Source organism: Dipodomys merriami, unplaced genomic scaffold (assembly GCF_024711535.1).
Source record: "Dipodomys merriami isolate MVZ:Mamm:240054 unplaced genomic scaffold, mDipMer1.0.p SCAF_554, whole genome shotgun sequence".
In the NCBI taxonomy this organism is placed as follows: domain Eukaryota; kingdom Metazoa; phylum Chordata; class Mammalia; order Rodentia; family Heteromyidae; genus Dipodomys; species Dipodomys merriami.
In genome coordinates, this window is record NW_027206129.1 from 291,995 (window position 1) to 319,493 (window position 27,499).

The 27,499-nt window shown below is 40.9% G+C and overlaps 1 protein-coding gene across 1 annotated transcript in view; it reads right to left on the reverse strand.

The window, feature by feature from the left end:
- LOC138811984 (inter-alpha-trypsin inhibitor heavy chain H5-like) overlaps positions 1-27,499 on the reverse strand; it is a 72,563-nt gene that overhangs the window by 23,830 nt on the left and 21,234 nt on the right. Inside the window, exons 3-7 of the mRNA XM_069999928.1 lie at positions 27,110-27,273; positions 25,702-25,803; positions 22,011-22,261; positions 10,122-10,291; positions 8,818-8,934 (exon numbers count right to left, since the gene is read on the reverse strand). Of these exons, the coding sequence (XP_069856029.1) occupies positions 8,818-8,934; positions 10,122-10,291; positions 22,011-22,261; positions 25,702-25,803; positions 27,110-27,273 (804 nt within the window). The remainder of the gene's footprint in view (positions 1-8,817; positions 8,935-10,121; positions 10,292-22,010; positions 22,262-25,701; positions 25,804-27,109; positions 27,274-27,499) is intronic.

Below are 27,499 nucleotides of genomic sequence, written 5' to 3' on the forward strand. Positions count from 1 at the left end.
TGAAAACTCCCTCTCCTTTACCCCAGCTCAGAGAAAGGGCCAGCCTAAATAGGGGGCGGGAGGCCTTGGAAATGAAGAATACCAAATGCCAAGCACGTGTCCAGGGAATTGGCAGCTTTGTTTGCACAGAAGGAGATTTTCCCAAGCCATACTCAAAAAAAGGATTGTTCCATGATTGTTAACTCATAATGTGACTGCTCTAGGAATGGGTGGAGACCCTGACTTCGCCATACCTGGCTCTCTTCACTTGAAGATGGTGATCTACCACTTAGAAACTCAGAACCTGATTCCCAGCAGGGATCGCTAAGTTTTCTCCTCTTGCCCTCTCCCTAGCACTAGGTATGTAGCCAGCAGACACCATCTCACTCAGGTGCTGGATACCAGTAAATCTTGTGCCACAAATTCCCTGCAGTGTACAGAGGTGGCCTTTAGGGGTCCTGAGGTGATCACATGGAGGGTGGTCCCCCCTGTGCTGGGGATGGCCATACACAGGCTGACCACCACTATCACATGGAAGCTTTACTTGGCAGAAGGGAATTTAACTCTTGTGCTAAATCCTTTCAGTGAACTCTTTCTTCACTGCTTGTAGAATTGTCCCATGTATATCTCGCCTTGTACCTCCTACCTGAATCTGGTATACTTGGGGGCTTCCTCCTTGCTGCCTTATTCCCTGTCTCTTCCATTTAGTTGTATGAGTTGTGGGTTGTGAATGCCATCTCAAAGAGCCTACATCATGCACAGCCTGAACTTACAACCATGTTCCTGGCTAAGTACTTCTGGAATAATACTAGCCCAGAACTCTGGTATGGGTAGGTTATCAGAAAATTTCTCAATCACCTAGTTGTATAAATTCAATCACCAACCTAATGTCTTCTATTTTATTTGAGTCACATGGTGATAAGGAAAGTGTTCCCCACCCATGCTCAGGCCCATAGATGCCCACCATGAACAAACTTCATGCTCTCTTCCCACAATAATGCTCTTCTTTCACTGAGGAGGTGAGCTGTCAAAACAGCCTGCTCTGGGCTAGTCTCAAGCTCAACTTCCCACCTTGCAGGACCCCATGTGGCATCTGTGCTTCTCACAGGGGCACTAAAGCCTCAAGCATAGCAGTCATCAGCTCACTCAGGTGCTTGCTTTTCACCTCCTGCTTCTTCTGCCATTTAAATGGATTGATTGATGTGTTGATTTATTTGTCTTATTTTTGATGCATGGAGGAATTTCACAGAAAAGGGTTTCACTGTGATATTTTCATCCAAGCATCTAATTTACTTGGATCATCTTCACCCTCTCTCCTGCCTCACTCCCTCAATCTTGATGTTCCTCTCCTGAGTACCAGCTCAGCTATACACTTGAGAGACTATTTTTATTTTTTACCTGCCTTTCTATATGTTCATATCAAGAAAGTCTTCAAGTCTTCTAATCCAGATATCCATAACCTTCAGACTATAACATATTCATGTTTCTTTAGGACCTTTATTCAGGTTTCTCCCCAACTAAGAATTCAGTCATTAAAAAATATTTATAAAGTTTATTAAGTAGTTGTACAAAGAAGTTACAGTCCCCTATCTCAGGTTATGAGGATAATGCATCTTGATCAATATCACCCTTTCCAGAGTTCTCCCCCATTTTCCCCTCCCATCTCTACCTTCAAGTTATATTGTTCAATTTTTGCCTAATATAGATTGGAAATAATGACTGCCTTTGCTCACCAAGCAGGGAACCCAGGGGAAAAATCAGGTGTCTATGCAAGACAAAAGGGGGTGGTTATGCTTCTTTTTCTGCCAAAAAATGATATTTCATCTCCAAGAACAAGATCTTTCCATTCTAGCTCCATCATTAACCTTTAGTTGCTACAGCGTTTTCTTATCCTGGAAATTCCACTTACTTCCATGACAGGATAGATTTGAACAAGCTGTGATTATCTCGTGCTTATTTTCCCAGTGAAATCTTAACATCCTTTATTAGTGATTTACCTAGGATGCTTGTTTTCATTTAAAAACCATGATGGGCAAGTCACTAATTTTGCACATGCTATCCATCACTGTGTTGGCATGGATTCTCTTCTCTCACTCATTCCATCTACTCTACTAATTTCTAAGACACCTAGACTCACTCAACTATGTCCTCCTGTGTGTTGCTCATCTTCCACCCCCTCATGCAAATGACCCTTCATGCATCTCTATCACATAGAGCACTTTACATACAATTTTTATATGACTCCCATTGTCTTCCCTGAGCTTCTGGAGAGAAAAGGCTAGGTCTTATTTATCTTTGTATTCTCTTCTCCATGCCACACGCTTCTCCCATGACATGCATTCAATCCTTGTTTCACTCTAGGGGACTCTGAAGTCTAGAGTCAATGCCAAGAAGGGAACATGAGGAAGAGTCAGATGTCTGAACAAGAGAAAGGGGGTGGTTGTGCTATCTGGCGTTGGCAGCTCTTCAGCATTTTACCCAGTTGTAATTCCAGTCAGGCGGCCAAGGCAATGCTATTCTCAGAGTAACAAAGCTTTCTAACATCCTGATAAGCACTTCCACATTTGTTATCTCATTTAATTCATTCTAACTTGCAGGGTTTATCACACGGTCACTCGTAGCAAAGTTTCCTTCCAGCATCTATCTAGCTTTTTCCAGAAAAACTTCGCCAATCTGAGACATGAGAGCAAAATCAACAAGCCAGAAAGGGAGAAGCCAAGCTTTTCAGTTACTTAAAGATGCCATGCTTCTAGATTTGACCACAGCCTGCAACCTAAGCAGGTAACACAGGAGTGTTCAACGCTCTACGTTGTCAAGAATTTCCTTATATGACAGCCATATGGTTTAAAATGACTTCATATGCATAAATCTTTTTTTTTTGTAGGTTGTGGGGCTTGAATTCAGGGCCTGGGCACTGTTCCTTAGCTCTTTTGATCTAGGCTAGTACTCTACCACTTTGAGTCAGTTCTACTTCCAGGTTTTGAGTGGGTAACTGGAGAAAAGAGGGTCACAAGGACTTTTCTGCCAGGGCTAGGTTTGAACCACAATCTGATCCTCAGATCTTAGCCTCTGGAGCAGCTAGGATCATAGGTATGAGCCACCAGGGCCCAGCTTTATAGGTAATCTTAAGTGCCTCAACAACAAATTAATGAGTGTTTTCATTTTATTTAAAAATGATCTAGATTGTCATTGTGAGAGAGCATATTTTTCTTAAAATCCAAGTTCTCACTCATGGCCTAGAGGAAAACATCCTGCCCTCTGCCCATCATTTGTTAATCATACTGTGAGTCAGAGATTTAAAAAAAAAGACCAGTTTTCCCTAATGTCTCCTGTACCTTACCCCATGTCCTAGATCTTTGTTTTGAAATATATTCTTGAAACACATGTCTACTAGTGCTGATGGTTTGATAGAGGGAGCTCATTAGACAGAAGATTGCCAACTAAAATGACCTCTAGTCACATGCCAGTTGGTCACTGCCTTCATGAGTCACCCTACCACTTGGGCCATGACCCTAGACCTCTTTTAGTTTGTTTTTCAAATAGGGTTTTCCGCTAACTTTATTGGGGCTGGTTTGGATGGCGATCCTCCTACCTGTGCCTCCCAAGTAGCTCAGTCTACAAGAGCACACCACCACACTCAGCTTGATTCTTTGGAGATAAAAGTCTTGCTAACTTTTACCTGGGTTCGCCTCAACACATGATTCTCCTCTCCGCACCTCCTGACTAGCTGATATTAAAGGTCTATGCCACCCTTGGCCCAAGGAAGTTTCATTGGAACACAGCAGCACCTAACATTGTGACCCATAAAAATGAGTGAAGTAGTTATAACAGAGACTCCCTAGCCTGAAAATAGTGTTTGTTTCTTTACAGAAAATTTGCCAACCCTACTTTAAAAAAAAATCAGAGAGACAGGCTTCAATTGTTTGTTATTTCCTGGGGCCATGTTACAACAATTTCCCAGACTTACATAGGCAATGTAGGTGCACCCCAAAGCTTAAAAAATTTATTTTTGCATGACTAACATATATAGTGCTTATCTTTTTGTTGTAGTGCTTCTCTTGTAATCCCCCCTTCCTCCTCCCCACCCCCAGCTTTCAAACTGCTCTCACTTGGTCTGCCTGCATCCCTCCTCCCTTTGTTCAGAGAGCTCTATCCTCCTGACCAGGCCTCAAGTGTGGGAAGCCCTTCCAGACTCACTGCCCATGCTTTACATTCTGCATTCTTTCTCATAACGGTGGGGACCCCACGCTACCTCCCTCCATTACTATCGCCTTACACCTACTTTTTCCATAGACTAGCATCTTGCAGAATCCCCCATTAGAAATATGGCAGGTCCTTGTGTTCACGAAGACAACTGCTCTACACTATGGGACCTCGCTGGACTTCACAGTCACCCACATTTCCTCTCTCTCACCTCTGTTGTTGGATTCAACCTGCCTCACCCCAATCGTGACAGGGAAAGAAGCCCACATTCCCATACATGCCAAGGTGGGCCTCGTTCAAATAATAAAAAGTTACTCACTAGTCCTCTGGATCAGAGCAGAAAAGCTCCTCATCTATGTTTCACATCACCTGGCTGCTGGCTGAAGCCTCAGGGCAAGTGACTTCTGTTTGCTCACCTGAGCTACTCCAGCATCCTACAGCACAGGATTTGGCCCCAAGAGTGGGTAGAGACTCAAAAGCTTGAGACATAATTTGAAGTTGGATCATCATTCATGACTAATGGCATAGTGAGGAGCTTCAGTCTTGACTTGAATCCTAAGTTTCTGTGCACAGTTTTGTGTATTTCAGTACAGTTCCAACACTTTCCTGCCCTTCACATCCCACCTTGAAAAACAAATAGCCATATCTATCTGCTTCATTGGATGGATGAAAGCAGGAATGTGGGGGGCTAGGAAGGTGGCTCAGTGGTAGAGCACTTGCCTTGCATGCATGAGGCCCTGGGTTCGATTCCTTAGCACCACATATGCAGAAAAAGCTGTAAGTGGTGCTGTGGCCCAAGTGGTAGAGTGCTAGCCTTGGGCTGAAGAGCTGAGGGACAGTGCCCAGGCCCAGAGTTCAGGCCCCATAACAAAAAAAGAAAGAAGGAAGGAAAGAAAAGAAAGAAAGAAAGAAAGAAAGAAAGAAAGAAAGAAAGAAAGAAAGAAAGAAAGAAAGAAAGAAAGAAAGAAAGAAAGAAAGAACGCAGGCAGGCAGGCAGGCAGGCAAGAAAGAGGGAATGGAATGTACCAGTAAGTCAGTTGTATTTACTGCACCTTCAATGATGCAAGGTAAATTCTTGTTTGTGTGCTGGTGGATTTTCAGCAAAGATATTATTATTTGCTGAAAACATCAGGTATTGTGCTGAAATCTGGAGATATATAGCGTAATGATCAAATACAGGATTCCTACTTTATCCACCCCCAAATCTATGCACCTGTAAGGTTACATTTAAAATATTGAAATGGCTCCTGGGAATCCAATTTTCAACAGTAAAGAAGAAACTGATGTCCTAAAGCACAAAATAATCCCACAAAGAAAGCAAAAGCAGCATGAGGATCACTGTCCTGCAGTCTATCCATTCAATTTGCTTTCATGTTAATTTCCCAGTGACAGGTAATAAACACTGTCTTTGATTTTTAACCCTTACTGTTGTTGGCCAAATTTAATGGAGAAAGGAGAACAAGCTACACAGAAATACAGGATTTGCAGAGAGTAGTAAGATTGTCAAAGAATGAGTGTGGGCCCAAGTCTGGAGAAGTCATGAAGACACACCCAGGAAATGACTCTTTTGTTGTCAAAGAAGTCCATAAGCCAAGCACATTAACACAGAAGGGAAAGTAGTAGATCTAATTATATAGATTAAGGAAAAGAACAAGCGGGCTTTGATCCAGCAAAAATGTATTTAGTGGACCAAGTATTATCATTCATGTTCACAACAACATGCATATTGGCAAATGCTCATGCCTTAAGCATGGAACTAACCAGAAAACAACTGTATTGTGATCCCACTTCATTCCTTTCTGTTCCTCATCTTGGCTCCCATGCTCACTGAGTTCTACAAGCTCAAACCGCAAAGCTGAAGTCTTTCCTGAGCCAGCATCAGAACCATCTCTCAATGTATTCATCTATGAAGTATGTGGGAGTGAAACAGCCAGGTGCCAGCAGCCAACGAAGGCCCTGTGGCTGCTCCCAGACTGGGAGAGACCTGGCTGCCAGATTTTCAGCCCCATCAGTTGAGACAAGAGCCAGAAAATACCAGATGCAGGCAGCTTTCATGGCTCTTGAATGCTGATGCAGCCTTTATTGACTATGCTCTTTTTTTTTTTTTCTGGTGGCACTGGGTTTGAACTTAGGGCCAAGTGCTTTCTAAGAAAGCTGCCTATACCACTTTAGCCATACTCCGTTTTTTTCTTTTCTTTTCCTCTTATTATTTTGAAAATAAGGCTGGATCGTGGTCCTCCTATTTATGGTTCCTAATCAAATGAGATGAGGCAAATGCCACTATATCCAGTTTTGTTTTGCTTTTTTAATTGAGAGAGGTTCTTGCAAACTTTGGGCCTGGCTGGCCTTGTACCATAACTTCTTAATCTGTCCCTCCTGAGTAGTTACAATTACAGGCCTGAGCACCATTACTGACTCTGAGTATGCATTTTAAGGTTGAATGATCATTACATCCCCTTACAAATCATCATTAATGCAATTATTGAATATCAACTGTATGCCTAACATTGTGAGAAGAAGAACAGAACTATTCAGCCTGGCAAAGACCAGGGAGGCCAAAACTATTCAGAACTACAGAGAATGACTCTTTCAGGATCCAAAGGGACCTGTGAAAAATGTCACCTATTTACAAGCTATTGTTACTAGTGAAAGCCTGTGCTGAGGGGTGATTGCCTGCTCCACTTATTGACACAGCATCATCTTCGAGTCTGTGAAGAGCCAGCCACTCTTCATCCAGTGCTGGGGCTTTCAGGAGGCTGCAAACTGCTCAAATAGCAACAGCGTTCAAAACCACTCAAGACAGAAAGGGACTATAGAAATTGTTCAAACATGGCTTTGGCTGGTCCAGGGTGGTTCTCCTGGAAAGAGGCCATAGTGTAGCTGAGAAGCCAGCAGAATGCATGCCAAACTCTCACTGACTCTCAAAGAATGGGATTTTAATAACCAGGAATGAAGGAAGAGGGGAAACAGCCAACGGCCCCACATCTGTCATTACACTGCTCTGGCATAAAGCAAGGAAACCCAGCCTTCAGCACTGCAGGCCTTCTCAACTCAACGCGTGAGTTCCCATCTTTCCTTCTCTCAGCTGCATACAAGAGTGCTGACTTATCACACTGCTTCTTACTTGGAGATGTCATACCATCGTGGTTTGGTGCAGGGGCTTCAGATTTAGAGCTGAAGCCTGGCTCTGCCATTGACTCTGCTGAGTTATCTAATGCTGCAAATCTTTAGTTTTGCCATCATTAAAATGGGACAACAACCAGATGGTTAAAAAGGCTAAGTATCCCAATATTACATAATTTGTGCAGTGCCCTTAGGACAATAAATAGCATGTTGAAAATGCTCCCTGCTCTATTTTTAAGAGGTACTCAAATCATCTTATGATAAATTAAGGAGCACCTGTTTTACTTTATTGGTTATCTTCTTCTATATAGTTTAGGACAAGATCTGTCTTCCTTGAGGTTATAATCTTTTATCAACTTTTTAAAATTTGCAATAGATATTAACATTTTTATGTATCTAAATTTATTGAAATTTTTCCTTTTAATTATTTCCATTACTTTTAGACTTAGAAAGATTGTTATCTGTCAAAACTAGTTAGGCATGTGTCTACATTTTCTTACATATCTTTGAATATGGTTCACTGATTATACTAATCTATTTGGAAAACCTACTCTAGCAACCAGTTTATATGTTAAAAATTGAAACAGACTTTCCAGGAAATGCTTTTGTAGTAAGTAACAACCCCACAAATAAATTGGGATACTTCTAACTTTAGAAAATGACTGGGCAAATAGTCAAGTTTTTCTACATGAAGACAGACATATAATAACAGAAAAAAAGGCCAATAGCCAGATAATGGTGACTCATGCCTCTCTTCCTAGCTCCCCAGGAGGCTGAGATCTGAGGATCACAGTTCAAACTCAGTCCAGGTTGACAAATACGTTAGACTCACATCTCTAAATATGAAAATATAATATTTTCAGCCTAATGTCCTTTCCAGCTTGGAATTTTAAGGCTCATTGTAAATTCTATGAGAACGTCAGGACTGAATTATTAGTACCTGGACTTTTGTTCTAAGGATATTCCAATCTTCCTCCTCCATAGTTCTCAAAGGAATTATCGTTGGGCAGAATTGTTGTTGACAGTAATACCACTGAATGGCACTCTGTGTGTGTATGTATCTGTCTTGGTCGTTATCCGCTTTAGTGTCCATTGTGAGGACATTTCTCTTCTATCTGTTCCTTTAAAACCACCAAGGTAAGCCTAGTGCCAATGGCTCACTCCTGTAATCCTAGCTACTTAGGAGGCTGAGATCTGAGGATTATGGTTAGAACCCAGTCCGGGCAGGAAAGTCTGTGAAATTCTTATTTTCTACTTAACCACCAAAAAGGTGGAAATTGAGCTGTGACTCAAAAGGGAGAGCACTAATCTTGAGCCTTGAGCCAAACCAAACCAAAACTCACCAAGCTAAAATGATAGTTTCGATCAGTAAAACAAATCAATCAGGGATACTTTCTTTTTATTGGAAGAGTTGGGCGATATGTTGTCATTTGGCATTAATTGAATGTTATTCACAAGCTAGATCATTGTCCCAGGCAAAAGCAAGAGGGAGAAATGAGCATTGGCCCTTACCTGCCGAAGTTTGGCTCCCACCATAGAGGCACTGATGTCTAGCACAAAGACCACATTCTTGGGTAAAGGAGGAAGGTCTTTAGGAGCAAAGTAGTGCACAAAATAACCATTTAGAACCTGGAGTGGGGAAAACCAAGGAAAAAGGAGAGAAGTGATCTCAAGAGGACAGCCCATAGAACTTCTAAAACTCAGAGACAGTATATTTCTGGTACATTTAACAGACCTATATGGTCCTGATACCTCTAAGAGAATTAGTTGCTAATTTATCTAAAGTAGAGGTTTTGGAGGATGTGTGTGTGTGTGTGTGTGTGTGTGTGTGTGTGTGTGTGTGTGTGTGTGTGTGTGTGTGTGTGTGTGTGTGTGTGCCAGTACTGGGACTAAAACTCTGAGGTCTGGCATTGTTGCTTGACTTTTTCACTCAAGCCACACCTTTCTATTATCTGTTATGGACAGAAACATTAAAATATATTGATCATCAGCTGAGGGTGTAGCTCTGTGATAGAGTGCTTGCCTGGTATGCATGAGATACTGATGTCAATCTCAGTACTATATATGTATGTGTGTGTGTGTGTATGTATATATATATATATATATATATATATATATACACACACATATGGCGTATGTGTATATATATGTACCATATGAATATGCATACTATATATGTGATATATATACATATATAGCATATAAAATATATAAAGTATATATTGTATATGTATATTTTTACATATGTATACATTTTATATGTATGTTATATACCTATATATTACAAATATACATATATTTTCCATATATATGTTGCTTATGACAAGAAATTCAACTTTAATGACCCATCCCCCTCTGACCTTGCTAATTAAAAATCCTGCCACTTTTATTATCTAGTTTTTGCCAAGCATCTTCCATGTTAAGATACCAAGATTATCTACACTCTAGATGTACATTAATATATTATTCCCACCTTGTCTCTGGAATAATAAAACCTTAAGGGAAATAGGCTATGGAACCATCTCTTTTAATTAAAAATTGAAGATGGACTAAAATTTTAACCTCATCTAAAACACCACAGGGCAATATATTATGGATTTAATTTGCTGTCCAGATTATTGAAGCAGGAAATAGGTACCCTCATTGGCTAGCAAGGGAGCATCACTGGTCCCTTTGATGACATATTTTGGGTTAAAATAAACTTACAAAGAAGCAGAAACATCTTTCACCCTTAGGTAAATACTGTAACCCACAGTTCTGACTCCACTGATAAATACTAAGCTACCAATATGAAACAGCAAGCCAGGACCCATTACCTGGATGTCTCCAATACTCTGCTCCCTCTTGACATCATACCGGATGATGAAATCTCCTAGAATTCCATTCTGGGCAATCTTGGCTTGTTGTACCACACTGGGCTTAAAAACAATGTTGGCAAAAGTTTCATTTTTGTTGATAACAGTAGAAGGAGGAGGCCCAGAATCATCTGAAAATAAGATATTAACATAATAGCTGAATGAATAAATATTCTGAAAAGAAATCAGAACTCTAGCCAGGATTACCAGAATTTTGAGACCTGCAAGCTTTCAGAGGGAATATGACAATAAAAATAAGATTTCTTAATTTTAAGTTTATATGGAGGCTTTTCATCTAAATATTGAATCAAAGTCAGGTTTTAAATTGCTACAGATCATCTGAATCTATCCAAGCTGATAGCATGAATTAAGGGCCAGTAATTTCTCAGATCTAATTATAAGAATGAAAAGGAAATGAGACATAAAATAGTAATCAATATTTAGAAATAAACTTCTTTCTGCTGAGGGTTTTCTAGATACTAGAGCAAGAGGGGGTTTAAACATTTTCTTCAGCAGAACAGTTATTTCCAAACACAATTTAGGTGTGACCTTTAACAGGAACCACAGGATACATGGATTTTTCAAGTATTTGCACATAAAAAAAGGGCAGGAGTTTTGGAAGTAATCAATGAACTTACAAACTAGAAAACTTTATTTCTGCAGAATGTCAGCTTCTACCTGATCGCCTCATATGAAGGAACTGGGAAAATTAAGATGGTGCATTGATGGCTATCATGGTCCAGTTCACCAGTATGGGTGAAGAAATCTTGGAACCATTAGACAGGATGAAGAAAAAGAGGGCTGGAAATAGAATGGTCATTGAAAACAGGAAACTCCTCCATCACTGAGCTGCCCCCACCCCCGGACTCCGCTGCCTCTGCCTTGAGCCTTCTTGCTTCCCCCCTCTCCATCCCCTCCATTTGCCTGCCTTCTCCCACAGGCTGTTGAGGAAATGGAATCATACTGAATATCTGTTATCTAGAACCTCCACTTTTTCAACCCCTTTACTGATGCAAGTAAGGGTAATGCCCTGCTTCCTGCTGGCACTGAGAATTAGAACCACTTAAGAACTCAACATAGCTAAGATATGGAACCAACCCAGATGCCCCTCCATAGATGAATGGACCAAGAAAATGTGGTATAGATACACAATGGAATTCTAAGCTTCCATCAGAAAGAATGACATTGCCCCATTCTTAAGGAAATGGAAAGACTTGGAAATTTTATATTAAATGAAGCAAGCCAGGCCCAAAGAAACATGGGCTGCATGTTTTCCCTCATTTGTAATAACTAGAATGTGTCTAGGATATTCTTAGCAGAGGATCACAATAGCTCAATAGCTATGTGCATATGGCTATATAAAATAATGGTTATCGAAATGAGCTCCCAAGAAATGAAATTGAGAGGGATTTTTTTAAGTGTCCTTTTGCAGTTCTTTCTTTCTTCTTTCTTTTTTTCCCTTTAGTTTATTTTCTGTTGCTCCAAGATCAAGCACAAGGTTTCCATGGAGAAATAGATAGAGCAATTTGGTTCCTTTGGTGGCTGGGTACTGACAGAAAGGACACAAAGGAAAGTGGAGGAAATGTCCTATTTCTATATGGAAGATAGTTGGTTGGGGTATTTAAATGTAAATACTCATCAAGATATACACATAAGGTTTGTACACTTTATTCTGCGCATACACTAATTTTTTTAAATTCACACTTGGGAGTTGGAGAACAGAGTAGGCAGGATTGGCACTCTCTGGCATGAAGCATAGTGATATATTTTGCCAAACTGGCCACTATCTCTTCTTTCCTTTGGGATACGTGGATTTGTGTAGGAATTTATATGGGGCTTAAGTATATCCAGAATGATTCCAGCAGGCAGAATTAGCCCAAGGATAGAGTTACTGGGAAGTACTTTTAAGAAAGATGTTCTGCTGTACTGGTAGCTTTTCCCAAGTCCTCTTGTTACAAGTGTTCAAGCAAGCCCCAGATTAGTCACCTGCAGGATAGTGTGGGTAAGAGCCTCACAGTGTGGCCTTGGTACTAGCAGCATTAGCATCACTTGAGAACTTTCTAGACTTACCCATTCTCAGGCCCACCCCAGACATCCCAAGTCAGAAACTCTGGGGTCCAACACAGCAACATGTACTTTAAAAATTGATTTTTGCCCACAGAAACTGAAAATGTGCCACATATGTGGTGTGTGTGCCTTACATCTAGGAAAGAGTAAAGAAAATTGGTTGTATATAATTAGGCAGCACTTAGATTATCTCTTAAGCTACTCCCATAATCAGATTTGATTCTTTGTTGTTGTTGTTATTGTTGTTGTTTTGTTGGAGGTAGGTCTTGAACTCTGGGCCTGGGCACTTTCCCTCAGCTCTTCAGCTCAAGGCTAGCACTCTACCACTTGAGCCACAACACCACTTCCAGTTTCCTGGTGGTTAATTGGAGATCAGAGTCTCATAGACTTTCCTGCCCGGGCTGGCTTTGAACCGTGATCCTCAGATCTCAGCCTCCTGAGTAGCTAGGATTACAGGCGTGAGCCACTGGTGGACAGCTAGATTTGATTCTTTTTAGTCTGTTAGCATCTACCTACTTTGTTTTGCTTCAAATAACTCTTATGAAAATGCTTTTTTACAGCTGCCGTGAGTGACTGTATTCATGGTCAAAGGAAAGAACTGGGGGTGAAAAAGTATAATTTCCATCTGTATCCTTTACTTGACTAGGTTTTTTGATATGGACCATGAGAAAGGATAGGGTATTGTTATCTTGGCTTCCTATTGACCCTGTGTGTATTTGTTCTTGATGAAAATTCATGAGAGTCTTCTAAATGGACTTCTTTTACATGCCCACAGAGGGAATTCCTTCTCCATTTGGTTCCTCATCAGGAAGCCAAGTTCCTGGTCCTGGTTTCTACCCACTATGTGCCAGACAGTTAATAGTAACCCCATGAATTAAAAAGAAAAAGAAAAAAATCTATGGGGAACAATTCCAGAGAGTAAAATCATCTTTTCATTAGAGGAGAAGAACAAATCTGCCAGTCAGGTTAATATGGGCTATTTCAAATCTACTAACCAAAATCCCAAAGCAGAATAATGCTTCTTAGTTTTCCTTACTGTGAGCTGGGGCTCAGACTGTATTGGGAGGGTCATCCACTATTTCATAAGCCCATTGAGCTGTATCAGCAGGCCCTTGGTCATGTGATGTGTTCTAAAGACAATGAAGACTTTGGGAGCTGACCAGAGGAAGGAAGCATCTGACCTACTTTTCTAATGAGAGCCCACGTCTCTTTTTCTCCTCTCTGTTTTCGTTCCTTCTTGCCCTCTTGGATAAGGGGAAGGCATGAGCTGTGGAGCTGCTCCAGCTGGGGGAGACTGAGACTTCTGTCTGAACTGAGACATTGCTGGACTTACAGAAGATTCACACAATTGCTTCTAGTGCACACTTAGGGCCATTTACTAGCTGCTTTCTCTACCCATTGAGGCCTGGACCCCACACTTCTCAGGCCACCAGCTGAATTCTACACTGCTCAGTCTTTTCAAGGAAGAGACTCTGTGTTGCCTTTGGAAGCCACACAATACCAAAGAAAGGGTTCTAGAGTTTGACAAACTTAAAATGACTGGCTTCTTTCTGAGTCTCAGTTCATTTCAGCAGTACAATAGTGCCACAATCATCAGACCACTGTAAGTATTTAGTGGAACCACACTGTCAGGATTTAGTGAGCATGGTGTCTGGCACATAGTAGGTAGTCAGTTTATATTTATCCCCAACCCTCCTTCCCCTCAGAACTTGCTTCTTGTACTCCTCTAAGGAACAGATATTTTTGGAGAACACACAGTTTGCATTTGTCATCATGGTTTTCTACATATCACTGAGAGTTTGATAGAAATAAAATCATTATTTGAAAAGGGAACAGATATCATAATGGACATCATCATAGGGAATTCAAGAGTGTTTATATGAAGAACCCTCTTAATAACAAAGTCAGCTTCTGCCTGAAAGCCTCCCGAAACAATATGCAGAATCATGCATTCAGATGCAAGTATACATTTACCTTTTTCTCAAGAGAGAGGCTCCACCTTTTTTCTCTATTTTCCAGGAGTCTAAAGAAACTTAAGAACTAAAAGCTATTACATAAGTGTTCCTTTGTTTCTTTTCTCAAAATGGCAAAGCAATAGATGTACTGATCATGAAAAGGTGAGAGAAAAGAAACATATCTGTAGTTTCAGGCTACAGCACACAGGTTATTCGCAAATAAACATTCTCCTAGCCAACTGCTTTGCAAAAACGTTTCAAGGTGGGCAGGTTTAGGAATAGAGAATTAGGTTCAAGGACATCAGCTGGAAGCTATTCCCTGTGCCTCATGGACAGAGGGATTTCCTGGCCTCTGCTTCCTGTGGGCCTTAGGTTTGGCTATAGTCAACCTACAAGCAGCCAATACTTGGGGCTGTTACAAAAGGGTTTCCAAACAAACACTGCTTGCTCATTTCCCCTTGCAAAGGGGATAAATGTTCTTTGCCTGTTTATATAACCTGTTTTTCTGTGATCCAAGGCTGTTTTTTTTAAATTTAGTGCAGACAAAAATACTGTGAGCCAGGTACTGGTAGCTCATGCTTGTAATCCTAGCTATTGGGAAGCTGAGGTCAGGAATATCACAATTCCAGGAGAGCCTAACCAGAAAATTCTCAATGGAGGAACCTGAGCGCTGCAGCCGGCATCTGGCACACCAGCTACCACAGAAAGCCTAAAGTAGGCCAAACATGGTCCAGGAAACAAGAACCTAGCTCAAACATAACCAGTGCCAACAAATAGCAGGGCAGCTCAGTGGAAGAACCTCTGCTTATCACACATGAATCCCTGAGTTCAAAACCCAGTACCACCAAAAACAAAAACAAAAATATTGTAATTGGGCCACTACCCATAAATTTGGAAGGAAAAAAACTGCTAAAGCTGAGACAGTGAGGAGAAAGTGTATGGACATATTTATAAATCTTCATTACATAATTTTCTTCTGGGAAAGGGTTTTCTCACTTATATTGATGTCTGTTATTTAAATACTTGGGGGAAGCAGCATCCTATTGATAAAATAGCAACCTATGGCATAGGATAACAATGCAAGTGTATGGCTGAAGGGGCTCAGATTCAGTTTTATTAAAGGGATGTTTGTCCGGATTTCTTAGCAAACTTGCTTGCTTAACACTCATGCAATGATGTTTCTTCCTAAAGCAACAAATTACCTTGTATCAGCTTTCCATATTTGATCAACTTCCCTGAACACAAATGCAGCAGCTACCTCCGCATCATGCATATTTCCTTACAAGTTAGGTCCTAAACTTGCATGTTACCCTTTGCTGATATCATCTATGTCTTCTGAAAACCCCAGATACAAGCTGCTCTAAAGATTATTCACAATAACTAGTATAAGTTTAGGACAAGCACAAAAGGTCAAAAGCTATGTACATATGACCATATAAGAGGACGTTAAGTGAAATGAACCCCAAGATAGGGACACAAATGGTTCTTTTCTTTCTTGCTATTGTTTTTTAATGTATTTATAATGTACTATGTGATTTTTTTTTGTATGTTACTCCCCCATGGTATAGCTCCTGTTTTCACTGTATTTGATTCTGGTGCCCTGCATCTTATATATACATTTTTCTAATTTGGGGAGGGGAAGGGAAAAAAAACCAAAATGCTTAAACAGGGATACAGCTTGACCCATTGTAACAATGAGATATAAAGACACTATATTGAAAATGAACTTTACAACTTTGGCCCCAGGGGTGGGGGCAATGGTAGTTGGGGAGGTGGGGAAGGAAGGGATGGTAGGGGGAAAACAAAGGAGGAGGCAACAATGCTAAGAAAGTACTCATTATCTTACTCATGTAACTGTAACCCCTCTGTACAGTATTTTTACAATAAAAAAGTCTTTAAAAAATATTTAATGTGGGGCCACAGGAAAGCCCACCAGAAGCAGTAATAGTACTGAGCAATAGGAGAGCGGGATATTTGTGCTAAATTCCTTTACATTGTCCTCTTGCAGGAGGAAGATCAGTACCTAATCATCATTAATTTGGAAAAACCGGGTAGCATATTATAGATTCAATCCTTTGGTTCTAGAAGACTCTGGTTCTAAAAGTCTACAATGGAGCATTCTGTCCTGCGATTTCCTAAATCTGGTATCTCTCCCTTACCAAAGGGTTGTGCATTGTGACTATGATTTATTACAAAGCCCCCCAGATCTACATTCTTCCCCCAGTCCCAGTCTTCATTCAGCAGCTGGAAGGACATGGCCTTGTTTGGCCTCTGAGGAATCTCTGAACATTGGCCAGGAAACGATCCGGTTGTTATGTGAGGGTTTCCAGCATTGTTCAGCACAGAAGTGACTCAGGTGTGAGTCATATGGCCCCTGGGTTGGATTTGTTTTGTTTCTTCATGCCAAGATGGAAACCCCACAGGAGCTTATTTGTTCTGAAATTGATGGTAGTTTGATTGGGGTCTTGGTGGGGCAGGATGGTGGAGGAGACCCAAGAGAGTGCATCAGGCTTCAACATTCCATCAGGACTGAGAGTGGGGATGGTCTTGGTCCGTGGTGTGAGATGGCTGTCCTCTGGGTGTCTGACACTGTTCACACAGCTGTGGCTGGGACTAGCGGTGGGTGCACAGATGTGGCGCAGGCTGCCAAAAGCATCTGTCACAGCTGCCCAAACACTTTCAGGATGAAGCTCTTCAGTTCCATTTGGATTTCAGGAAAATAACGAATAACCTATCAGTGTGTCTCAACTATTGAATGGCACATTTTTTTTAAGTCTGAAATTCAGATAAGTGGGAAATCCAATATTTTATCCAGATGATTTATCCAGATCTGGGGGACTGAAGTCTTCTAGAACCAAAGGTGAATTATTAATTCTCTCTTAACCCATTTGTAACAAAGTAAGCCATAGAGACAAAATCTGGCCTAAGTTACCAAGATCAGCCAGGAATGTGTTGATAACCTAACAGCACTTTGATTGCCAACTGTTATTTATTCCTTAATTATTGAGCATCTGCTGCGTGCCAGGTACTGCTCCAGGGCCAAAGAACACAGCACCAAGAGCAAAAGACAAAGTCAGGAGGTTAATCCACCAAAGAAAAACATAATTAAAAATTTAAAGCAGATGCCATACAGTTCCTCGTGTACTGAAACACAGAGCTGGTCTCAAGCCAATGATGACTCCATCTTGCAGAGTCCATGACTGCTCACTCATTTCTTTGACAAGAGAGGAACACCAGGGAGAATGAAGTTATATTCTGGGAGCATGTCATCTTTCCAATTAAGTTTTCTCACATCTTAGAATTACTTGAAAGTCAACATTTTATAGGAGTTGAGGTAAAATGATGGAAGGGGTAACACTGATCAAGATGTACTGTACACATAAATGGTCATGTTGCATCAAAACCCCTTTGTATGATTATTTAAAGATAATTTTTAAATGACAGAAGGCTTTCCTCAGGGCAGCGTGATTAAAAACACAAGCTATCAAAATATCAATTTCCACCTAAATCCATCTTTTGCTTTCTCCAACTCCAGCTCCTCTGGCAAAGAGCCACAAAGCTAGGCATGGGAAGAGTTATATCTATGGGGTGTGTAAGTAATTCTGTGCCAACAGCAAAGTCCTGTCGAGGTAAAGATGAACAAGAAACACTTCAATAAGGATCTAAAGTCAACATATTCTGAGGGTCCCATGAAATACAGGAACAATCTTGTCTAACTCCAAAGATGCTTCTGAAGGCCAAAGTCTTCACACATTAAGATCTCTAGGTTCTGATGGGCTGTCCAAAGGATAGTTCACATGCTAGTATGCTTTTAAAAGGACAAGTGTTCAAAGCCCATATAGATATATTGGGTATAGATTAGTGGTGTGTCAATTAAACCTCAACTAAAATGTGTTTTTGAGTCCAAATAATACATTGAATAAAAATATCAACTTCAACAAATGCCTAATTGAACAAAAAAATGTTCAGCATTCATTTCTCATTTGACTAACAACTACAAATTTTTAAAACACTCATCAGTTTTTACTTTTCATATAAATTAACAGAAGGCTAAAAAATAAAATATAAGTTGTAAATTTATAGGAGGATGCTATACTAATATATATATATATATATATATTGAAATTTTATGGAAGGGTACTATACTAAAATATAGGTGGCTTCTTACACTGTAGTTATTTTCAGTAACTTATAATGCACTTGACTTGGGCAGGAGTCAGCCATCGGGATTTCTCTTTCAATGACTGAAGTTACTATGGGACATGAGTCAGGTTTGAGAGTCACTGATATAAAGCCAAAGGGGGAATGACACAGGGTGGCTATGTTCTTGCTCACGTTAGCTCATTTTGTTGTACCACTTGCCATCAAGGATCTTGCCATAAATAAAAATTTTCTGCACTTTCAAAAGTAGGGATCAGCTGGAGACTGGGGGTTTGTGCCTGCAATCCTAGTTACCCAGGAGGCTGAGATCTAAGGATTGCAGTTTGAAGCCAGCCTAGGCAGGAAAGTGCATGGAGACTCTTACCTCTGATAAACTACTCAGAAAAGGCCAAAAGTGGTGCTGTGGCTCAAGTGGTAAAGTGCTAGCCTTGAGTCAAAGAAACTCAGGGACAGTGCCCAGGCCCTAAATTCAAGCCCTAAAACTGGCACACAAAAAAAGTAAGAATTATCTAGTTGTCATGGACCAGAAGTAAGCTTATGAGAGAAAAATAATCATAAACCCAAAGAATGGAATATTCAGTCTTGAGCACAGGAATAGCTGGTCTACCTGCAGTGGCCTGTCTGAACAATCACACAGCCTATTGGTGATCTGGGAAAGGCCTTATTTCAAATACAGCTAGGTATCCCATAATGATATTTTGGTCAATGATGGGCCACATGGATGACAATGATTACTAGAGATTTAATAGCTGAAACATTCCTATCATCTTGTATGGCTTAGCTGTCCTAACTCCTTACTCCATTGCTGGTATAAATATACCTACCATGTCACCAGTCACATAAAAGTCTAGCCCATACAATTATGTACAGTTTGTAACATTTGATAATGAAAATGAATGACCGTTACTAGCCTGTGCATTGATTCTTGTATCTTTGTCATTTTTTAAGAGTGAGTTCTTCCTTCTTACAAAAGAAAAAGGTTTCTATAAAATATAGCTGCTTCCCTGGGCAGCAGTTTCTTATATATCTCTTCAATGCGTCAAGGCCAGTCGACCTGTGCCACTCAAAGATGCTCTGTGCTGTTTGAAAATGATGAAATCACCTACTGTCACAGATCTCACGAGGAGTCCTGGTTGCTAAGTGACACCTGACTGTATATACTCTGCTCCACTGAACCCACAGAGCAGCAGCTTTAAGGGAGATAAAGTAAAGGAGCAGACAGCAGGGAGCCACAGGAAACACAAGAGTCTTTTTTCTTTGCTGTATACCAACAGACAGGCCTTTAGATTCTGAACCACGTTCATGTGTTGACTATTTTATTAATCCAGAATTATAGTGCTCTAGCCACTAACTTATATCGCATGGAATGAGCTTTAACATTAGGAAGGAGCCCATTAATGAACAATTCAATAGGTGGTGTCCCATTTTGACCTACCAGACAAGTAAACTGAGGCAAAGGTAGATTATATTGCTTTTAACCTTCTTTTCATTTTTATATTTAACCAGGAATAGGCTTGGGATTTGAGCTTAGACTCCCAATCATTTACAATCATCTATTTAATGAGAAAGTAGGAGAGCATAGTGGTGCAGAGCAGAAATTTGGAGTCAGATGGATCTATACTAACACTGTTTCTATTGGTAATTAAATATAAGACTTTGTCCATATCAGGATGTCTCTATAAACCTTGTTTGTTTTTTTGCCAATACTAGGACTTGAACTCAGAGCCTGGGTACTATCCCTTAGCTTTTTTGCTGTACCATTTGAGCCACAGTTCTACTTTTGGGTAGTTAAATGGAGATAAGAGACTTGCAGACGTTCTTGCTCAGGCTGGCTTTGAACTGTAAACATCAGATTTCAGCTGGCTTTTAGCTAGGATCACAGGCACAAGCTTAAACCTGGCTTAAACCTGGCTTTTTCATAAGTAAAATGAGGGCTGAAAAATGTGATCTGCAAAGGTTATTATAAAGACTGAAAGAGAAAACACTCTATTCAAAGTGGTTAGTTTGTCACCTAATACATACTAATCCTTGCTCTTAATTTATCTGACCCTCAAGATAAAAATGGGGCCATCAGACAACTCACAGCCATTTAATTTCTTAACCATAGCCACATCTGTCAAAGCCTGTCTGTCCATAGGCCACATGCTCCAGTTATGGCTTGCATTCTGGTGTAAGCCCAAATCTCATTTGATCTTAATGGTGTCCAGACAAAATCACAGCACCGTGTACCTCTCACCGGCTAGGGCTGCCACATTGCAGAATGTAAGGACTGAGCTAGTAAAGCTGGAATGGAAGAATGGTCAGAATGGTCTCTTGCACCTGACTCTGGGAAAGGCTTGTGAAATCCCCATGCTCTGGGAGGCCAACCAGCTGCTTTGGGGCAAAGAGCTAGGAAAACAACCTTCTTAAAACTAAACAGATCCCAAGAGATCAATGGTCTGGAAAAATTCCTCTGTGCTATTAACAAGCCCTGACTGTAAACAGTAACCAACTTTCCAGCTAATTCTAACCATGTCCAAACACACAAAACACACACACACACACCCTACAACACGTCCATCACACACACACACACACACACACACACACACACACACACACACACACACACACACACACACACACACACACACACACACACACACACACACACACACACACACACACACCCTACAACACGTCCATCATTCTGAAGAGCCACTGTGGTCCTGAAAATGAGGCAATGCATGGACATCTCAGTACCACCGCACCACTGCCCTCTGAAATTCCTTCAGACACATTTTCAAACCTCGTGTGTCTTCACAGACTCTTGCCCTCGCTGCCATCTCAAGACTTCTTCTCCTTTAATGAAAATTTCATCCGTGCAGTTGCACAGAGAAAAATTCCCCCAAGTTATAACTAGAGGTTCTTGGTTATTATTCTTGGTTATTTCTGTGTTTGTTTTTCTTCTCTGCTGTGAAGCCATTTAGTTAGTTGTGTGCTACTTAAAGGAGGTATTGGAGCTGGGCAACAGTGTAACAGCTGTAATCCTAGCAACTCCAGAGGCTGGAATCTGAGGAACTTGGGTTGAAGCCAGTCTAAGCAGACACATTGAAGAAATTCTTGTTATCTCCAATTAGACAGCAAAAAGACAGAAGTGGAGGTGTGGCTCAAGTGGTAGAGCATCAGCCTTGAGCAAGACAGCTGAATGAGAGTTCAGGGCTCTGAGTTCAAGCCTCAGTATTGGAACATCCCCCCCCCCCACACACACACAGGCATTGGGTTAAATCCTTCAGAGACAGAAGTTAATAAAACACAGACCCATCATCAATGGTACTTAGAATCTTATGAGATTTGTGGAGAAAAAGAATAAATAGAAGGTTATAATCATCATCATTGTCATTATCATGACAGTAACAATTATTAAGCATTTACAGGGCTGTAAATGTCATTTTGCCAATATTTTAGATGTTGTATCTCAAATCAGTTCCCAAGAGTGCGATTTTGTATTCCAAGAATCTTAAACATTGCATTAATCTCCTAAGAGACCTAGTTCTTTAAAAAAAAAAAAAAAGCACAATTTTTGTGTTGTGACTATGTTTCCAATTTCCACAAAGTTTAATTTTGTACAAAAGGTGTTTTGCTAATTTCTCGGCGTTACCTCAGATTTATCTGGGAAAGTACTTACCTTCCCCCTTCCCACTGCCCTTTTGCCTGCTGTTGAGAAGAGGAAGCACCTCCAAGGATGTCAGGCCCGACCTCTCCAGGATATTCACGTCCACAGTCAGCCTCCCGGCAAGCTGCTGGGGTCTCACACTGATGACATGTTCATATTTCCCAAGCCGTCTCTGCAGGAGTTCTTCATAACTTAGGAAGAAGGCAGCCTTGTCCTTGCTAGGAATCACCAAGGAAGCTCTGAATGTGTCAGTCCCCTTCTCCCTACCAGGAAGACAAAAAAGAGGCCACAGGGAATGTTCAGCTGAAAAAAAATCAGGTTTCCTCAGTCCCCTCAAGACACCTACCCTGTGCTTGTAACAGCAATCTAGGGAGAGTGGTGGGCAGGGACGGGTGAGCCCCTTGGGAAGAAAATAAAAAAGCAAAAATTACTTTTGGAAGAAGTGAAGACTTGCACTTGAAGAAGAAGACAAACTTTAGGTGACAGAAGGAGGTTTTAACTAGGTAACCTGCTAGGAGATAGAGCCTTGGAGTCAAATTGAGAACTGTGTCCTCCCCCTTACTGGGAGGGCCAAATAAAGCTGACATTTTACCTGAAGAGCTAATTCATTAGGTTCTTGTACCTTGGTAAAAATCTGGTGGAAATAAAGAACTTTCAATGTTCATAAAGATGCAAACCACTCTGAATGCATTGAGTCCCTGGAGTGAGGGTTCTCAGATTCAACATGGCAGACTGTCTGAGCCAGATACGATGGATGATGTCTGTAATCTACTTACTAAGAAAGCTGAGATTAGAATCCTTGTGGTTCAAGACCACCATGGGTAATACAGTAAAGCTTACAAAAGCCCCATCTCAGCAGGAAGAAAAATAAATGGGTATGATCATGTACATCTGCCATTCCAGTTATTCAGGAAATGTAAATATGAGGATCACAGTCCAGATTAGCCCAGGCAAAAAGAGGGTAAATGTTCTGTGACAAAGCCACAAAACAGTAACTGTTTCATGCATCTAGAGATGTTGCCTTTTAATAGACTATAAATGGCTCTGAAATCAGAATGTCTGCTGATCTGAGAAGTTTTTCCGTTGCTGTTGGCCAGGCATCAGGGGTGACATGCACGTCGCTCTTGGCAGAAACATTTTGTCCTCATTTCAAATGAATTATGTGGCTTGCTATATGTTTATAATGATAGAACTAAATTCTATGTCATAAAAGAGAGGCAACTTAAAAACTCCCAGAACTGACATGTTAGAATCCAACTAACCTAAATGGCAGCATGATTCTGAGCAATTCTGATAGAGACAAGTTGGAACCCGGCTATAGCTCAAGAAATTGAGGCGTTAATAACTTGCTGCACACAGGGAGACGGCATTCCAGAGGCACTGCAGGCATCTCTCCAAACAAAGGAAGACACGGGGTTATTACAGGATTGGGGGAAGGGTGGACTGTAGGTAAAAGTTCAGTGAAGCAGTGTTTGGACAGCAAAGGAAGTATGTTGTGTGTAAAGCCATTAAAATCAGCTTGGACTGAGAAGACTCAAGCAAAGGAAAGAATAAGATGTTGCATCCTCACTACTCACTACAGGATTTCCAACAACAAAAGTTCCCACTGTCCATGACTGTAGAGAGCTACCTGTCTCAAAGCCATACTCATTCATTCATTCATTCATTCATCTATTCATTTTGCCAGTATGAGGGCTTGGATTTTGGGTCCTTCCCTCTGGCCTATCTTTTTAGGACTCACACTCAGGCATGGCTTTTTTAACTATGGCTAGCTCTCTATCACTTGAGCCACGCCTCCACTTCTGACTTTTTGCAGATTAGTTAAGAGATAAAAATCTTGAAATTTGTCTGCCAACTCAGCTTCAACCTGAGATTCTTAGATGTCAGCCCCCTAAGTAGCTCAGATTATAGTTGTCAGGTACTTGGTGCCCAGTTATGTCCAGTTATTAATGGACGTGGTTGGGTTTACAAGGTCCCACTTTATTATCTGAATACTAAAATCACTTTTCTGCAAAGGGAATGGAGACCTTCACCTTCAACTTGCCCCTGGGAGAAGTTCAGTCTTTGAGTACTTGATGACTGGACATTTAAAAAGCCAATTCTATATATGGGTTTTTCAATGCATAGATTCAGTATAGACAAAATAAAGAGTTCAAGTGTCATGACAGACCAGAATTTAAATAGTTGATAAATATGATAATGTGAAAGTAAATGATTACAGAAAGACAGGTACATAAATAAATAAGGAGAGCCAGTGTAAAGAGTAAGTAAGCAATAGTACCATTTAAGATGGAAACCATAGTCTCAGACTTTATTTAGAAGTATAATAGGATACAACTTTAATAGTGCTGCAAAAACTTAGAATCAAAGAGAAAGTAGGGCAGGGTGCCAGTGGCTCACACCTATAATCCTAGCTACTCAGGAGGCTGAGATCTGAGGATTGTGGTTCAGATTGCAGTTCAAAGCCAGTCCAAGCAGGAAAGTCTATGAGAGTCTTATCTCCAATTAACCACCAGAAAACTGGAAGTGGCGCTGTGGCTCAAGTGGTAGAGTTGAGCTGAAGAGCTGCGGGATAGCACCCAGGCCCAGAGTTCAAGCCCCATGGCCAACAGAGAGAGAAAGAAAGTGAGAGAGAGAGAGAGAGAGAGAGAGAGAGAGAGAGAGAGAGAGAGAGAGAGAGAGAGAGAGAGAGAGAGAGAGAGAGAGAGGAAGTAGTATTGTCATCACTGTGATACTGTGATAGCTCTTTTTGCATAACAGATTATTGTAAGGTCCGGCTCCTGGATGGTGAGCAGACTCCACCCTCCTCACAGCAAAGTCTCCACCCAGTACCTGCATTACCTAGGCAACTGGGACACCTGGAAGAGGTCACATCTGCATCCGCTGAGGTCACATCTGAATTTGATGTGGTCACACCTTTCTCCGCCCATACCCTAGATAAGGCCTAGCGCAGGCCCAGACGCTCTCTCTCTCTCTCTCTCTCTCTCTCTCTCTCTCTCTCTCTCTCTCTCTCTCTCTCTCTCTCTCTCTCTCTGTTCTTTTCTTGCTCTCTCTGCTCTTTTCTAGCTCTTTTCTCTCTCTTTCCTCTCTCTCTTTCCTCTCTTTTCCAGCTCTTTTCTTTCCAGAGCCGTGTGGAGTGCCAACCTTGCCTGGTCCCAGCAGGACTACTGAATAAACCTACCCCTTACCTGAATACCACATGCGTGGTGCAGTTCTTACTCGGCTACCTCTTTTAAAAACCTAACAATTATCATCAGGTTCTCTTCTTTGTATTAAGAAACAGAAAAATCATGGAAAATGTCATGGCAAAATCCATTATTCTGTATGTACTAAAGAGATTTTTTTTAATTAAAAAAGGAAATCAAGAGAAATCAATATCATCATTAGGGAAGTATCTACCAAGAAAACTAAAAAAAATAGAAATATTAGTAGAGATTTCTAGGAAGAGCTGAGGAACAAGTATAGTAAAATCTTTTTATTATAAGTGCTTACTTAAGATATAAATCAGACTTTTAAAAAAATTTTTTCCCCAGGGCTGAGGACTGAACCCAGGGCCTTGCGCGTGCCAGGCGCCCTTCCGCTGGACTAAACCCCCAGCCCCTCAGACATATTTATTAGTTTGCTAAAAAAAACAAGGGGGAAGAAGCAAAATGTGGCATTTATTTAAATGAATTTCTTAATTCCTTATTTAAACAATACTTACTCATTATTGTCTGTGGTGGTATTCCTTTTTTCATTTATTCTATCTCTACTTTTCTTTTCTTTCTCTGTAATTTCACCTTGATACACGTTGTCTCCAACAATCCTAAATCACAAGAGACAGCTGTGTTACCACGCTTGCAGTTCCAAGACAAATTAAATCGTGGATAGCAGAACCATGACAACCCTAGAAAATATTTTTTTGTTTGCCTTTTGGATATGCAGATCGAGTGCATTCCAAACTAGTGCACCAGCCCTGAATCATTCATTTCATCCTAGGGCAATTTTCAACAGGTCCAAAGGTAAAATCCAATCCAAGGTGTCTCTGTTTCTCCAGGAAAAAAATCTCAAGACCTGATCAAACTTCCATGAAGGTTTACCAACTGAATTTTAACCAGAGCAAAAATTAAATCCAGGAAGTGGAGCCAGTGGGTCAAGTGATAAACTGCTAACCTTGAAAAAAAAGCAGCTCAGTCACACCACCCAGGACCTGAGTTCATGCCCCAGCACCAGCATAAACACACACACAAATTAAACCCAAGAAACTACCCTGTTTTGTTTTAAATATCTTTAACTTTGGATCAGAAAAAGAGGAAATACATTCCATCTTGTATATTAAATGTTTCATGCTGTCTCTATCACATCTCAGTCACAGCCAACTTGAAACTACCTCTCTGATTTCTCTACCTAAGGAAGTCCCTTTTCCAGGATGTGGTAGTGAATGCATGTAATTCCAGCACTCAGGAGGCTAAGGAAGGAGGATTGTGCGTTCAAGGCCAGCCTGGGATGCATAGCAAAAACTCTGTCTCAAAAAAAAAAAACCCTTCTTAGTCTTCATGCTGTAACATTTACAACTATCTAAAATGATCTTATTCATTATTTTGTTATTATTGACTGCTTCTTTTCCCTGGACTTCCTGGAGAAGACATCTTTTGGAGCAATGCTCTCTTTTTTTCATAGAACTATATCAATGCCTCAGAGAATGTTTGGCCCAGTGTGGATCAGGAAGGAAAGAAATGAAAAGAAAGAAAAGGAAGGAGGAAGAAGAGAGAATGGAAAAGAGGGGAGAAGGGAAGAAAGTGGAAGAAGAGAGGGAGGCAATAAAGGAGGGAGGAAGGAAGGGAAAGGAGGAGGAGAGAGGGATGGAGGGAGGAAGGAAGGTAGGAAGGGAGGAAGAGTGGAAGAAGGAAGGGAGGGAAGGGAGGGAGGGTGGAAGGAAGGAAGGAAGGAAGGAATGAAGGAAGGAAGGAAGGAAGGAAGGAAGGAAAGAAGGAAAGAAGGAAACTTCTGATGCATGTACTGCTTAACGGGATGAAACTTCTCCCAATAAAAGGCCGTGGCCTTCACAGCAGCTCAGGCTCCACCCTGACTACCCCAGAGAAAGCTGCATTTCTGAACAGAAGGTGACATACATGGTAAAGTTGGTGATGAATGCTGCTGCTGGAATCTGCATCTGGAACTCGATATCTTGATCCTCAGAAGCTCTGTTCAGCATCCTACAGGAAACCGTGGTAAAGGCATAGCGGGAAATAATGGTGGACTTCACTGAAAACTCTGTCATCAAAGGTTTGGTTTTCTGTTGGAATGAGAACACACAGTAACCTCAGAGATGCACGAAAGCGTGATTCAAGCCTTGTGGAGTAGGTATGGTTCTGTCTCCATATGGGAAATTGGACTTCAAGCCTTTGGTGAAACTGCTTTCTTGGTTGTTCTTCATTTTGAGTTCCTTCCTTTGTTTAAAACAAAACAAGTTATGACATAGAAACAATTTTTTTCTCAGCTACTTAAGTGGCTGAGATAGG